At 43.2% G+C, this 16,944-nt stretch overlaps 1 protein-coding gene across 7 annotated transcripts in view; it reads left to right on the forward strand.

Annotated features, from left to right (window-relative positions):
- Nucleotides 1-9,238, forward strand: part of ep300a (E1A binding protein p300 a) — a 38,716-nt gene extending 29,478 nt beyond the window's left edge. For all 7 annotated transcript variants that reach the window (XM_021319820.2, XM_021319821.2, XM_036142460.1 and 4 more), the window contains exon 31: nucleotides 3,842-9,238. In XM_021319820.2, the coding sequence (XP_021175495.2) occupies nucleotides 3,842-7,114 (3,273 nt within the window). In that variant the 3' untranslated portion in view covers nucleotides 7,115-9,238. The remainder of the gene's footprint in view (nucleotides 1-3,841) is intronic.
- Nucleotides 9,239-16,944: the final 7,706 nt, after the last annotated feature.

Genomic DNA, 16,944 nt, shown 5'->3' on the forward strand with positions numbered 1-16,944 from the left:
ATCTATAAGCTGACATGACAATCAAACTTACACCCCAGACAAACCAGTGACTTTCTAAGTCCTGAGACAGACCTAACAGGCATTTATTCTTCAAGGCTAATGAAACAAATCCATTTCTTTTGCTTTATATGGAATTGAGTTTTTTTAACCTTAAGATCAAAGTCAATATTTCCATTTGGGAAATGTCCTCTACAATGTTAATCCACCAGTGTTGATTCAGAGTATCCGCTTTTAGCCAGATTATTGCCTTGCGGGCTGCTTTTAGAGGATCTTAGTTAGGTATTGGTCTTCCCTACATACCACGTCGACAATATTTCCAAAACGCATCACAGTACATCCCATTTGAACACCATATATAATACATATCTAAGGACTTCTTTAGTGTGACATTTATATAGGTCCAATATGGTTGTATCTTAGGGCAATTCCAGAAAATATGAGAACAATGAGCCTCGATGCTACCGGCTTTTCTCCTGCAGGTCTGCTGGAGTTACAGTTGACTCTTCACATATAGAGTACAAAAAAATCTCACGACATATTTCCTGTTAAATTATCTCCAAAGCGCTGAATTTGTTGAAGTCTGCACTGAAGTTCAAGTTAGATACCATTCTTCCTCTGTTATTGTGACCTGTACTTCTCATTCCCATTTCCCTTTAACATGTGATGAAGTAAACTTCAGATTATGCATTAGAATGTGATAAAGTTTAGATAATGTTGGTATTTTCTTTTGGAGGTAAGCTCCACATACTGTTTCAATCACAGGATTAATTTCTCCAGAGGCAGATCCTTTAATTTTTTTTTTTATTGTAATAATGTTTTAGTTGAAGGTATCTAAATAAGTAATCTAAGTAACTTTAAATCTTGAAAGTTGCTCATCTTATTCAATCATTACACAGTAGGCTGTCAGTCCCTTTCCATTCTTTAAATACAGAGTCATTTGCACCTGGCCTGAATCCTTCATCTAGTGCAATCCATCTTAATCATTTCTGGCAATTTCTCAGTTTTAATTGTTTAACTAGGGAGAACCAGGTGTCTAATGTGAATACAGTAACTGGATGTAGTTCATTTCTGACAACGTTATTGACCTTGATCTCACAGAGTAATGCTTGGACCCCGGCCTCTACTTCCTTGCGTATAGTTATTGCCACACCAACAACACAGAGGTCTAAACTGTCCAGCTTGAAAATATAATTTTAGATTCGGAACAGACATTCCCCCGCTATCTTTTGGCAGCTGGAGTGCGGAAAGAGTAATCGGGGTTTCTTGCCCCACCCCGACCCCGCTCCCCCTACCAAATAAGTCTTGACACCATTTTATCCCATGCTACAAATTGTTGCACAGGAACTTCAACTGCAAGTGAATTAAACAAATGTATGCAAAATATTCATCTTCACCACTGTTATTCTACTATTAAAGTCCAGAGTATAGGTGGCCCATCTCTCCAGATCTTTTTTGACATTTTCATTGAGTGGGTTTAATTAGGCCTGTCGCACTTAGGGCTGTGCATAAAAATCGATACAGAGATTAATATTAATGTTTTTTAAAACATCAATATACTTCCCAACCCCTAGGGGGCGTTATCACAGCGCGCCATTACTGTTCACAGCGAGGAAGTGCAAGTGAGAAAATTAGACGTTTGAGCACATTTTTGGTTTCTGTGATATGTTAACTGCATTGAACCAAATGCTCTTTATTTTCCTGTTAATATATCAGTGTTCAATAAATTGAACATAAATATAATATTTGGCCGCTTTTGTTGATGGGATAGCAAAAGGTTTTCAGTACGCTGCCCCGGTGTCTGCTCACCTCCCCCTTCTCGTTTCCTGAGGGTAGGAGGGCTTAAATTTTGTCAGGGTTTCCCACAGAACATGGGGGAATCCTGGCGGTAGTGGTCTTGTGGCAGGTGCTAATAAGCTTATAACAGCTAGCGTGTTAGGTTAGTTGACTGGTAGGTTTTATTCCAGACGGGAACTTTACTGACTGTTTGACGTTCTCTCAAATATCAAGGCATTTAAAACAAACAAACTGGGGTGAGCGAGTAATTCGGTGGTGGAAGCCCAGCTTGTGTCAGGTAGGCACATGCTCAGAGTTAAAACTAGAACCTGGTGAGGGAGAGCAAGAGAGACGCTAGTTTGAAAAGAAATGTAATTGGTGTCAAAGCCAAACACGACCGATTTAGGTTGGGAGTTTTTTTTTTTTTTTTAAACCAAATGACGCCACCTGCTTAATTTTTCTAAGCCGGTAGGTCGATAAGATGTACTTGCGTTACTATGCCATTATCATATTAATTGAAAAAGGTCTCTCCAAATGACAATAATATGATTTATCTCGAAAAGTTTTAGAAAAAAATTATCATCCAGCAAAGTTTATCGTGACAGGCGTAGTTATAATTAGCGCTAAACATTAATTCTGGATTTTTGGTTATGTTGACACCTAGGTTCTTGAGTAATTTTGTTTTCCAGTTCACCTTGTGTAGTTAAAATTAATAATTTGGGTCTTGGTAATAAGTTTGTATCCTGAATACATATTAAATTCCTCTAACACCTCCACAAGTCTGGGAAGAGTTTATACCAGTGACCCAAGATCCAACATGATGTCATAAACAAATCTATTTTATGTTCATTTTCTCCTATAATGATGCCTTTTAACCTTTTGTCTTGTCGGATTAACTGGGCTAGAGGTTCAATATATAGAGCAAAGAGTGTAGGGCAGAGGCAGCAGCCCTGTCTTGTTCCTCTGCATAATTCAAAACACTCTCACAAGGAGCCATTCACCTTTATTCTTGCCGTGTGGTGTTGATAGAGAGCCTTTATGGTTATGAATCCAAACCTGTCTAATGTTAAATACAAAAACTCCCAGTTTATTCTTTCAAATGCCTTTTCAGCATCAAGGCTTATTAAGGCCACTCTCCATTTATCTTTGTTGATTTTCTGTAGCGTTGTAATATTGTCACTGGGTTGTCTGGTGAGGATCAGTGTGGATTCATACCAGGCAATTAAATCTGACATAATAAGGCTGCTGGTTTTGATGTGTCAGGGTTGTAAGGTAAACTCCACAGCTCCTATGCAGTCTGGAAAATTATAGCAAGTCTGGAGTTTGATTTCAGGATTTTTCACATCTAGACAAGTTTGGGGAAACATACAAGCCTGGAAATATTCCCTCTCCAGTTGTTTAAATGTTGTCCTAACTCCTTCCCTACCTCATGTTCTTCCTTCTTCCCTTAGTTCTTCCCATATATCCTTCCTCCTTCCCTACCTACCATGAGACACAATGTAGGAAACATTCTGTCCCCTTTCTTTCCTCTTCCTTCCCCTCCTTGTGTCCTCCTTTCCTTACTTCCTTGTTTACCTTCTTCTCCCTGTTTCTTTATTTCCCTCTGTCCTTGTGTCCTATTCCCTTTCATTTTTCCTTGTCTTCTTCCCATATGTCCATCCATCCTTCCTTCCTACAATGTATCCCAACTACCTTCTTTCCTTTCGTCTTTTTCTCTCTCTCCTTCCTCCCTGTCCTTCCTTCTTTCCTTGTTCCCTACCTCAGTCCCCCCTTTTCCCCGTGTCCGTTCTTGTGCTTCTCTGTCCACGGTACATTCTTTTGTCTTTATTTCTTTCCTCTGTCCCTTGTCCTTTCTTCCCAGTGTCCTGATTTCCTTTCTAGATTTTGTTCTATCCTTCCAGTTTCCTGATTTTGCAGGTTCCATAGTTACATCTGTGGCCGAGTTGTGTGTTTTATATTTTAGTAAAAACCTGAATGACTAAGCTAGAGAGTTGAGTCAGGTAAAGCATGATAAATGTTCTATTTTGCAACCTTCATCACATTAGATCTGTTTTTGCTTTTGTTCCAGGATTACGACCTGTGCATCACGTGTTACAACACTAAGGGCCACGAGCACAAGATGGAGAAGCTAGGCCTGGGCTTGGATGATGAGAGCAGCAACCAGGCTGCTGCAACCACCCAGAGCCCGGGAGACTCCCGGCGTCTCAGCATCCAGCGCTGCATCCAGTCCCTGGTCCATGCGTGCCAGTGTCGAAACGCCAACTGCTCCCTGCCTTCGTGTCAGAAGATGAAACGGGTGGTCCAGCATACGAAAGGCTGCAAGAGAAAAACAAACGGCGGCTGCCCCATCTGCAAGCAGCTTATCGCGTTATGTTGCTACCATGCTAAGCATTGCCAGGAGAACAAGTGTCCGGTTCCGTTCTGCCTAAACATCAAGCACAAGCTTCGGCAGCAGCAGCTGCAGCACAGGCTGCAGCAAGCCCAGATGCTGAGGAGGAGAATGGCCAGCATGCAGCGAGTCGGCCAGCCACCGTCAGGCGGCCCGCCTGGGGGAAACAGTCTGCCGTCTCCATGCGGCAACAACGGAGCAACCGGTCCCGCCACTCCTACATCTGTTGGTACTCAACCTCCAACCCCGCAGACCCCCACCCCGGGTAACATGCCCGCGCTTCCTCAGCCGCCAATGGGTGGGATTGTCAGTCCAGGTCAGCAACAAGGTGGTACGATTCCTCCCCAACACCATATGCACCATTTTCAGGCGGACGGGATGATGCTTTCTCCTCCACAGCAGCTGGTGTCACAGCTCCAGCAGCAGACGTCCAATGTTCAGCAGCAGCAGCAGCAGCATGCTGGTGGTTTGCCTCCATACAACCCCAGACCATCTGGACCGTCTCCTCTCCATCAGTCGCTGGGGAAACCTGGACTCGGTCCAGCCACCCCACCCCAGCAGCAGCAACAAACCAACCAGGGACAAGGGTCCATGCCTGTACAGGGCCAGCAGCAAGGGCCCCCTCTGGCTGCAGTAGAGACGGCCCTAAAAATCCAACGGCTAGCAGAGACCCAAAGTCGCATGGCTCAGGCCCAAGCACAGATTCGTGGCTTGGGACAGGGTGGAATGATGCCCCAACATCACCACCACCAGAACAGCCAGGCTCAGATGGTAATGCCCCACATTGGGGCCCAGGGCATGCCTCCCCAGGCTCAGGGAGTTGTTGGCAGGACTATTTTAGAAACACAGCAACACGGACTCATGGCTGGAATGCAGCAAAGCGGAGCGCAGTCACAGTTGCCCCCGCAAGTTCAACAGCAGCTTCAGCAAACAAACCAGCAGTGGGGCCCCAGGGGGCCACCCATGAACCCACAGACAAGGACAGGCATGGTGGGTTCTATGGCCCCACAGCAGCAACCTCCAATGGCTCAACAGCAACCAATGAATCAGCAACAGCCCCAGGGAGGAAACCGAGGCTTAATGCAGGTATTGGGTGTTTCAGAAGGGGCGGCGGCCCCTGGGCCGATTCAAGGAGGAGGTGGACCTGGAAACCTGCCCCAGGGAGCAGTTCAAGATCTCCTGCGTACACTCCGCTCCCCAACCTCACCACTACAGCAGCAGCAAGTCCTCAACATCCTCCGTTCCAACCCCACTTTAATGGCAGCCTTCATACGCCAGAGAACGGCCCGGTACCAGGGTGCTCAGGGAGGTCCTGGAGGAGCAGGAGGGCCGCCGACAGGGGGCCCTGGAGGTGTGAGGTTCCCAGGCTCTGCTGGAGCCTTGCCTAATGTAGGAGGACCTGGAGGCAATCAGCTTGGCAACTTGGACGGACAGCAACAGCTTAATGTTAACCAGACAGGGATGAATATGGCTCAGGGTGGAGCTGGGGGTGGAAATGTGCCCACCATGGCTCAGCTTCAGCAGCTACAACAGCAGCAGCAGCAGCAACAACAACAACAACAGCAACAACAACAACAACAGCGTCCAATGTTGCCCGGGAATCTACAGCAACAGCAGATGGCCGCTCTGCAGCAGCAGCAACAGGGAGCAATGCAAGCAGGGCAACAAGGCAACATGGCAAGTATGAACCCGCAATTCAGAGAGCTGCTAATGAGGAAACACCTGCAGCAGCAACAGCTGCAACAACAGCAGCAGCAGCAACAGCTGCAACAACAACAACAGCAGCAACAGCTGCAACAACAACAGCAGCAACAGCTGCAACAACAGCTGCAGCAACAACAGCAGCAACAGCTGCAACAACAACAGCTGCAGCAACAACAGCAGCAACAACAACAACAGCAGCAGCAACAGTTGCAGCAACAACAACAACAGCAGCAACAGTTGCAGCAGCAACAGCTTCAGCAACAACAGCAGCAGCAGCAGCAAATGGCAAACCACGGGCAGTTCCAGCAACAAGCGCAAGGACAGCCGAGCTTTATGCAACCCGGACAAGGACAGGCAGGGATGCCTCCATCCTCTCAACCACAGCCTACAGGCGGAGCGGTCGGGGTCCCGCAGCAAGGCGGACCACAGGGTGGGCCAGGACAGCTGGGCCAGCAGCAGGGGTACCCTATGTCGCAGGTCACTGCAGCACTCCAGCAAAAGTTCCAGCATCATATGCAGATGCAGCAAAACGCAATGGGCGGTCATCAAGGACCGGATATCAGCGGCGGAGGTTCTGGAGGACCCCCACTCCAGCCTGGACAAGGTGGATCCGGGGCGGGCCAACAGCAAGGCGGAGTCGGCGTAGCTGGCGGCGGACCGGCGTTGTCGCAGCTGGCCCAGGTTCACCAGAACCTCCATCAGAGGGTCATGCATCAGGCGCACGTTGGAGGAGGCTCGCCCGGCCAGCACAGCAGTCCTATGAGCCCCCAAATGGCCCAGTCCCCCCACATTCAGGGACAAGGAGGACTCGGTCCTGCAGGATCGCTGGGCAGTCAGGTCCGGTCACCGCAGCCCTCACCCAGGCCACAGTCACAGCCCCCACGCTCCAGCCCCTCCCCACGCATGCAGCCCTCCTCCCAGCCTCAGCCCTCGCCTCATCGCATTTCCCCACAGACCCAGACCGGCTCCCCGCACCCAGGACACCTCGCTCAGCATCACCCCGGCATGGCTCTGCCTCAGCCTTCGCAAGTCCAACAGGGGGCGATGTCTCAGCAGCAGCAGCAGCCACCAGGTAGCTCTGTGGATCCCAGTCAGTTCAGCTCTGACCAAAACTCCATCATGTCCCAGCTGAGCGGGATGGCAGGGCTACACGGAGGTCAGGGCAGCCAGCCGGACATCCTGGGGGGGAACAATAACGGCAACAACAGCCAGGAGCTCGGGACAAACATTAACCACAATCTCATGTAGCCTCGACTCCTGTCTGCGTTTGAGCTCTGTTGCCCCAGACGACAAGCTGCCATAAAGGGACAGTGAGCTGGGGTTTTAGAAGTTTTTATTTTCTATTTAAACATTTTTGTGATGTATAAATACAAACTAAAGCTTCCTTCCTATGGGAGATGCGACTTAAATCTTAGAAATCAATAAATGAGTAAATTAAAACAATGGTAAGTTATTGCTGTAAATATATATCTATATATTTTTGCCAATTGTGTACAAAAAGGCAGAAGGCTGGAGTTTCTGGCGGAGATATTTCTTCCTAAATACGACAATATTTTCGGGGACTGAGTATTTTGCCTTTTTAAGATTTTTAGGATTTCAAATGTGGTTAAAAAAAGTTAGTGAATTGTTATGACGTACCATATAAATATATATATATTTTCCCCTCAAGGACCCTGTCATGATTGTATCTGTGTTCCACAGTACGTTTATGTTGTTCCCTCAGCAAAAGGTGAAAGGAACACCGACATATCTTCCGTTCCGGTGGGCTTCAGAACGCTGAACGCAGCTTTGTACAGGACTGCAGCAAAATCCAGATATTTATTTCGCTTAAGGAGGTTGTTTAGCTACCCAGGTTTGTTTTGTAGTCACGTTAGAGTCGGGGGGTTGTTAACGGTCAGCCTTTACATCGTTCTGGGTGATATTTTTCACCTTTTTGGCCACAAATAGCTTGGAAACCCAAATGTCTGCGCTCACTTTTCAGCCTTTTTGTTAATATGCACACCTTCCCTACCCTGACCCCCTCCATGCCGATCACCTACAAAATGTGGAGGAATTCACGGCAGGTCGCCGGTTTATCCCGTGAGGGTTGTAAATACTTTCCAGCGCTGTTTTTTTTTAATGTGACGTATGAGAGAGATGGAGCAGCAGGTTCCGCCTTCGCCCGCTACCTTAACGCTTTTCCTTTCAATGATTTCGCCTCTTTTGTTTCCGTCTTCAGCAACAAGGTTTGATTTGTTAGTACTGTAAAAAATAGGAAATTGTGGACTTGGATGCTGTCTTTTTTTTTGTTAAAAAAAAAGAAAAGAAAAAAAAATCTAAAAAAATGTATATAAAAATCTGCAATGTTTTTTTTTTTTTTTTTTTGCTCTTTTTACCCTTCTTTTCATGGAATATGTGCTGTGTCTAAAACAAAGTGAGAGAAGTGCTCCTAAGCTACTGTACAGTATTACTTTTTTTCTGTTTTCTAAAGTGTACAGTATGGGTTGTTGTAGGTCACAAGCACCGATGCGCCTTTTTTTTTAGTGTATTTTTTGACAGCGTTTTGGAGAGGGTCGGGGCTATCGCAACACACAGCGCCCACCTTATTGTACAACAAAAAAACCTGCGTAAAACCTGCACAAAACGGAGCCAAAACAAGGGACGGATGAGGCCTGACCTGAAAGACCTCAAATTGGTTGTTCAGCATTCTATGGAGGGGACTGAAGACAATTTTCACACGCTTACCATTTGATTTTCTCCAAAAGTTGGGCTTGCTGGGTATGGGGAAGGAACACATCAAACCAGGTTGCAATATATCTTGAGACTTATTTTATAAATAATAAGAAAAAAACTAGGATAAACTGTCTTTTATATATATATAAATATAGATATATTATTTAATTTTATTTTTTTGGAAATAAAACTTGAAGCTACAGGAATTATTAGATAAAAAATGTTTTGTTTTTCTATTAAAGGTGTTTATGGTGATGCAAAAAGACACTGCAGACAGTTATGTTTTGCCCCGGCGAGGCTTTGGAGTCCATTATACCATCCTTTTGATGAGATGTTTTATGTACATGAATAAAGTTGTATACATATTGAATCACTGTACAAACACATGGCAACTGAACAAATTTTGTCTTTTTGTTTTCCTAAAAAGAGACTGGAAATAAGACTATTTAAAATTGTTTAGTATTCAAATGAAAGCGCTGACCACTTTTTTTCCTTCAATTTCTTTTTTTTTTTTTTTTGTTCCTCTTAACAATTGTGGTGCTTGCTGAGAGAAAGCAAAAATAACTGTTGCTCCATTTTTTTTAAGTTATTTTGGTGGTCTGATTGTTTTTTGCCAATAAATTAATTGTACAATAAAGTATGTTTGTACTATTGGAAACATTTGTTGTCATCTTTTTCCATATTTAATAAACTGGCTTGTTGAGTGACGGCGTATGCAGAAAACCCTACAACAGTGGAAATACCGTAGAATTAAGTTTTTACTTAGAAAAGACGTTCCTGTTTCATTGTGACTGGGTATCAGTAGACAGCAGTCAGCCTGGGTCTGACTGATTTAATGACTTCCTTAGAGGGCTGACCAGCTGATCTCAGAAAAATTACAGATAAAAAAAAATTTAGTTTTGAATTCTACTGAAATTAAGTTTCCAATTAATACATCAGATATCAAAAACTAGGACAATCTATGGCAGTATGTGTTTGGAACAGTAGATGTTTAATTTCAGTGACACCATGAGAATGCATCACATCGGGTGCGCACGACATGAGCGTCAATTAGTTGGCTTTTTAAAGGATTCGCCCTCAGTTCGGTGCTCCTTGTTGACGTGATGGTAAACATTGTGGGATGTAGAGAGCTGAGGCCTTCAGAGACAAGATTGTAGCAGCCTGTGAGTCTGGGAAGGCATGTAAAAAGGTCGAAAGAATTTGAAGTCACCATTCACCCACTCACCATTACAGAAAAAACGTCTTGAAGTGCAGGACATTCAGAACAAAACCATCATGGCCAGGTCCGGCATCCCAAGATTCTCCTAAGGGCAGACCGCAAGATGCTAAGCGAAGTCTCCCCAAACCGTTACTTGTTATGATGGAATCTTTTCAAACTCTTGCTGCTGTTTTAATGTGAATATCCATGCCTGGAGAGTCAAATATTGACTGAGTTTGATTTTCATGTGGGGTATAGAAGACTAAAGTTTGCCAGAGAGAATGTAGACTAGGACTTCTGGATCAACGCTCTTAGGACAGATGAGTCTAAAGGGTAATTATTTTGGGACAGGACATGTCGGGTATAAACTAAATACAGCTGAAACATGGAGTTGGAGGTGTCATGGTGTGGACATGCTTTGCTGCAGCAGGACCATGTGACCATCACAGAATCGACCATCACCAATCTAATGTGATAGCTACCTATCAATGTGACTTCCACATTGCGTTCTGCATTAGACAATGTAGCTCCCTTGAAAAAGAAAGTGATTATTCACAGGAAGCTGGCTCCCTGGTTTAATTCAGAGCTGCATTCCTTGAAGCACAATGTTAGGAAATTGGAGAGAAAATGGCGCTCAACACACCAAGAGGAATCCTACTTAATCTGGAGGGACAGTCAATTGTTGTATAACAAGACCCTTCGCAGAGTTAGAGCAGCATATTTTTCATCATTAATTGAAGAGAATAAAAATAATCCTAGATTTCTCTTTAGTACAGTTGCCAAATTTACCCAGAGCCACAGCTCTGTTGATCCATCCATTCCCTTAGCTCTTAGTAGTAACAATTTTATGGGATTCTTCATAAATAAAATTGATGACATTAAAAATAAAATAATTGGCATCCTCCCAAACATGATTAACTGGTCCTCAGTAAGTGAGGCAACGTTGGAGGAATCTTTAGAACCTGCGCAGTGTTTGAACTGTTTAGAAGCAGTTGAGCTTTTTGAGCTATCTAAAATTTTAGCTTCATCTAAACCTTTTACCTGTATGTTAGACCCAATCCCAACCAAGTTGTTTAAGGACATATTCCCTTTGATCAGTGGCACTATTCTAGACATGATTAATCTATCCTTAGTAAATGGATATGTACCACAGGTTTTTAAAGTAGCTGTTATTAAACCTTTACTTAAGAAACCTTCTCTTGATCAAGATAAATTGGTAAACTACAGACCTATATCTAATCTTCTTTTCTTATCTAAAATTCTTGAAAAAGTAGTTGCTAATCAACTTTGTGAACATTTACAAAGCAATGACCTACTTGAGGAGTTTCAGTCAGGCTTCAGAGCTCATCATAGCACTGAAACAGCTCTGGTGAAGGTCACTAATGATATTCTCATGGCCTCAGATAATGGACTTGTGTCTGTACTTGTCCTGTTAGATCTCAGTGCTGCGTTTGATACAGTTGATCACAATATTCTCCTACAAAGACTTGAACATACTGTAGGGATTAAGGGGAAAGCATTAGGCTGGTTTAAATCTTATCTGTCAGACAGATTCAAGTTTGTTCATGTTAATAATAAATCTTCCTCAAACTCTAGGGTCACTTGTGGAGTACCACAGGGTTCAGTCCTTGGACCAATTCTATTTACTATATATATGCTTCCGATCGGCAAAATAATCAGACAGCATGGGATTAATTTCCACTGTTATGCTGATGATACTCAGCTATATTTATTCATAAATCCTGATGAATCCAATCAATTACTTCGACTGCAGTCATGTCTTGATGACATCAAAAGCTGGATGACTTTAGATTTCCTGCATCTAAATTCTGACAAGACCGAAGTTTTAATCTTTGGGCCAGAGTCCTCAAAAAATAAACTTCTTAACCAATCACTTAATCTGGGTGGCATTAACCTGGCCTCTGGTAATAAAGTAAAAAATCTTGGTGTTATTTTTGACCAAGACATGTAATTTAAATCCCATATTAAACAGGTTTCCAGAGTTTCCTTTTTTCACCTCCGGAATATTGCCAAAATTAGAAACATTCTGTCCAGGAGTGATGCTGAAAAACTAGTCCATGCATTTGTTACTTCAAGGTTGGACTATTGTAATTCTTTACTATCAGGAAGTCCACAAAATGCAGTTCAAAGCCTTCAGCTGATCCAAAATGCTGCAGCAAGAGTTCTGATAAAAATCAACAAGCGGGATCATATTTCTACAATTTTAGCTTCCCTTCATTGGCTTCCTGTTAAATCAAGAATAGAATTTAAAATTCTTCTTCTAACATATAAAGCCCTTAATAATCAAGCTCCATCATATATCAGAGCTCTGATTACCCCGTATGTTCCTAACAGAGCACTTCGATCTCAGACTGCAGGTCTGCTGGTGGTTCCTAGAGTCTCTAAAAGTAGAATGGGAGGCAGATCCTTTAGCTATCAGGCTCCTCTCCTGTGGAACCAACTCCCAGTTTTGGTCCGTGAGGCAGACACCCTGTCTACTTTTAAGACTAATCTTAAAACTTTCCTTTTTGACAAAACTTATAACTAGAGTGGCTCATGTTACTCTGAGCTACCTTTATAGTTTTACTGCTATAGGCTTAGGCTACTGAAGGATATCAGGATCTAATTTTCTCACTCTATAGAGTTCTACTGTTCTTCAATTATGCATTACGTGTTGTTATTTCTGCTTTAACTTTCTGTTCTCTCTCTTTTATCTTCATAGTAGGTACACCTGGTCTGGCGTTCTGTTAACTGTGACATCATCCAGAGAAGACAGATCACCCGCTATTACCATCTAATGTAGAACAGATTACTGGATCAATGTGTGCTTCTGTGCTTTTTTGTCTCTCTTGTTGTGTCTCTGCTCCATCTTCTGTAACCCCCAGTCGGTCGAGCCAGATGACCGTTCATACTGAGCCTGGTTCTGCCGGAGGTTTTCCTTCCCGTTAATGAAGAGTTTTTCTTCCCACTGTCGCTTCATGCTTGCTCAGTATGAGGGATTGCAGCAAAGCTCTAAGCTTCCCCAGGAGTGAATGCTGCTTGTCGGGACTTTGATGCAATCAACTGGTTTTCTTATACAGGACATTTTTGACCAATCTGTATGATCTGACCCAATCTGTATAATATGATTGAACTTCACTTTGTAAAGTGCCTTGAGATTACATGTTTCATGATTTGGCGCTATATAAATAAAATTGAATTGAATTAAATTAAAACCCAAAACATACCCGTAAATGCACCAAGGAGCAGAAATGGTGAAATGGAAAGAAATGGAGAAGTCCTGGGCCCAGTCAAAGTCCAGATCTTGGTCTCAGTGAGGTGCTGTGTGGGGAAACAGGCATAACATGAAAGGAAACGCCTCAAACACTCTGAAAGTGAGGAGAGGAGTGAAGGTAGATGGAGTCAAAGCGGGGGAGACCAACTGTTAGGGAGTAGGGTGTCCTACGTTTTTCCTCAGAATACACATTTTGTTGATAAATTTTTTCGTAATCAGTAACTCAAGTTTTTTTTTTTTTTCGTTTACAGGTATTTACATCTCCTTTCCAAAGATTGAAAAAAAAAATTATTGGGTTTCACAATTTTTTTTTGTATGCGCCTAATTTTTTATCAGCTTGTTAATATTTACAAATGTGCATCAAGCCGCCTGCTGCGGGTTTCTGGGTTATTGCAGCTGGTCGTAGCTAAATGGTGGCTCCCCATCTGCGGTGGACTGACCGCTGCACCTCAATAAAAGAAGGCCGCTAAAGTCGTAGTAAACATGTGCAACATTTATTTTCATGTCACCCAACAAACAGTCCATACACGACAAGACTTCATAGACTGGAGCAGGTAATGCGGCTTCACAACGCGATAAAGTGCAAGGTTCTGCGCTCGCTGGTGGACAGAGGCGGCGCAAGAGACGACAAGAGGCAAGGGGACGCTAATTTCATCGCGTCAGTACGATTCTTTAGTAAGTGGCATCTGGTCAGGTGTTATATAACAAACTGTAGAAAACTATCATGCTCAGTCACCTGCATGACCCATTTACAATCAATTAATCAATATACAGGTGTCAATCAATATACAATGTAGAAAAATGACTTAAAAACATGGGTTTCTGCTACTGTCCGACCAGTGATGCTATTCTTCAGAGAACGTGTTCTCCATCACATCAGTGGAGAGAACAGAAACTCAAAGGAAAAAAAACACAAAAAACACTGGTAATAATGAGAGATTTGGGGAGATAATCAGTCTTCAAAGCGCCACAGTCAAATCAAAACAAAGAAAATCAAAAAGGGCAGCGTCAGGCACTTCCATGTCAGTGGCTTCACTGAAACGGTCCATCGTCGAATGAGACTAACTCATCATCATCATCATCATCAGTGTCACAGGAACATGAAATAACACCTTCATCACCTCCACAGAGTCCGACCAAACGCTTCAGGCTCATTCAGCTGTGCTTTCCCCCGACAGATGCTTGGAGGTGAAGCGTTACGACCCACAGCGCCTCGTAAAGGTGTTCACACCACACAAATTCTTTCACGTTGTCACATTACAGCTACAAACCTCAATGTAGTTTATATAAAGAACCAATGCAAAGCAGTGGATAGAGCAGCCGTGAAGAGGAGAAAATAATCATACATAAAAAAATCTGAAAGGTGTGGCATGCATTTATATTGAGCTCCACCGAGCTAATGCTTAGCACAATGACCTTTCACTTTGATTACAGTCTTTCACTTCTATGTCTTTATGATTTTTTTTATAAGCTAACTTTGTTTGATCTTCCTGCTGCTGTTAGCTCACTGACAAACATTTGAGACTTTTAAAGAACAGATGGATGGATGCTGAAAGTTTATTATACACAGGTTGATTCTGTCAACTAATAAAGTGACTTTTAAAGGATTTTATTTAAGTGTGGTAAAATTAAGGGGGCTGAATGCAAATGCAAGAGTATTGCCTGAAGCCCAGCAGAACACACTGAAGTTGGTGGTTGTAACGTGACAAAAACCTGGAGAAGCTCAAGCTGTAAGGATACTTTTGCAAGGTTCTATGTTTAGAATTCAGGTCGGGAGTGTTTCTCGTTGGGATTTCTATTTAAAGCTGCAGACAGCAGACAAATAAACGTTCTGAGTCTGGCAACTTTAATTGTTCTCGGAGCATCAACAGAATCCTCCTGGTTGAGATTCTGCGGATTGCGTCGGACATACTCTAATGGACATAAACCCACGTGACTTTAATACAGTGCAGGTCCATAACACATTCTGTCGTCTGGCTCATTAGTGCCTTTGGTTTTACGTTCTAACGACGTAGAGCTGGGGGGTTAAGACAAACTTTGCATTAATCAACTGTCCCCAGGAGACCTTTGAAATGTTTAGATGCTGAGAGGATTGTTCTACTGAGATCCCATCTAGTTAGTCATCAGTGTTTCGATCCATTCTGATTCAGTCATAAAGTGCGTTTCCTTAGCTACCTTGTTAAAGTCTAAATGTCTGCATTTCATGATCCATATTGATGTTCATCTTTTTTTATGAATCAACATTCTCACACTGAAAAATATGCTTTCAAAATATGACTGATTGGGCATTAAATAATTCAACTCCTGCCTGATCATAAAGAAAAGTAATAAACATATAGCACCTACTTAACTGCTGTAGATGAAGCTGATGGAGTTCTAGATCTCAGAGATTTCAACAGAGGGGATCTGGTTTTGACCTCGGCCTTTTTACATGAAGCTCCCTCATCGTTAGCTCCACGTTAGCATAGCGTTCCCAAATACGGGTCCTAGTTACTGTGGAAACACCTACAGCGTTAAACTTCACGCACTAGGTGAACACTGGAGAAAGGCTACATTTAGACGCCCAGGGTACTTCGTTCTTTCAGCAAAGACAGCGTTTTGGTTCAAATACCCCCTTCTATCGCCATTATCTGGGTTTAACTTGGTTAACAGAAAACGTTTTATACTAAACACTTAGAGCTGCCCTAAAAGAAAGATGAAGTTCTAAGCAAAAGCAGTCTGTATATGTTCACTAGTGAGCAGGTCTAAATGCTACAAACAGCCTCATATTTCCCAGCGTGTGACTACAGGGTGTCCTCGGACCAAACACAGCGCTGTTGCTCAATAGGATCTTTTTACAAGATGCTTTAGAATTAATTGCAATGAAGAAAATCATTGCAGCGGCTCTCAGTTTTCTGTGCTCAGACCTTTTTTTTCTTTTTCAGTCTTGCATGTCAAAGGGACTCAGGTGCATCACACTAAAAGTGACCAGATCAACCAAATATCGTATTAATAGTCATACATTTGAAGATTTCCACATCTGGTCAAGTTACAACCACCGACTTCTGTGTGTTTTATTACAGTTTTATGAGCAAAGCCATCACAGAGTAGTGCATTCTTGTGAAGTGAACCTAAACGGATGCATGGTTTTAGTCACCATCATCCAAAAAGGGTTTTCTTCCAGAATGAATTCATATTCAGCTCCATCCAAATTCCCATGAACTCAGAGCGGCTTTCTGTTACCTGTCAAAGAAAATGATTCCCACAGCGTGATGCAGCCACCACCATGTTTAGACATGGAACGCTGTGTTCAGAGCGATGTGCAGTGCTGATCTTCCACCATACACAGCACACATTATGATGAGGGATAAACAGGTTACCATATGGTCTCATCTGACCAGAGCACCTGCTTTCACATGCTTCCTGCGTTCTCTACATGGTTTGTAGCAAACTCCAAAGTAGATTTCTTACTACCGTAATTCAGCGACTTTTGTAATGCACTCCAAGGACGAATCACAGAAGTGCATGACATGGTTGTCCTGTCAGCAGAGTCTGCCACCTGAGCTGTGGATCTCTGCAGCTCCTCCAGATTACCTACGGGCCTCCCGGCTGCTGCTCTGATGGATGCTCTCCCTGCCCTGCCCTGCCTGCTAGTTAGCCGTTTGGTCATGTTGGTAGTTTTGCAGCTGGATTGAACAGTTAGACATCCACAGCTAACCCTGCTCTAAGCTACTCCACAGCTTTATCTTTGAGATGTCTTGTGTGTTCTTTGGTCTTCATGATGCAGTTTTTTTTTCACTTAAGTTCTCCATCAAACCTCCGAGGCCAGCAACATCACAGCTGGATTTATACTGACACTAAATTACACACAACTGGATTCTGTTAACCAATGAGGTGAGTGTTGAAGGTTGCTCT

This window comes from Fundulus heteroclitus, chromosome 10 (genome assembly GCF_011125445.2).
Source record: "Fundulus heteroclitus isolate FHET01 chromosome 10, MU-UCD_Fhet_4.1, whole genome shotgun sequence".
In the NCBI taxonomy this organism is placed as follows: Eukaryota; Metazoa; Chordata; class Actinopteri; order Cyprinodontiformes; family Fundulidae; genus Fundulus; species Fundulus heteroclitus.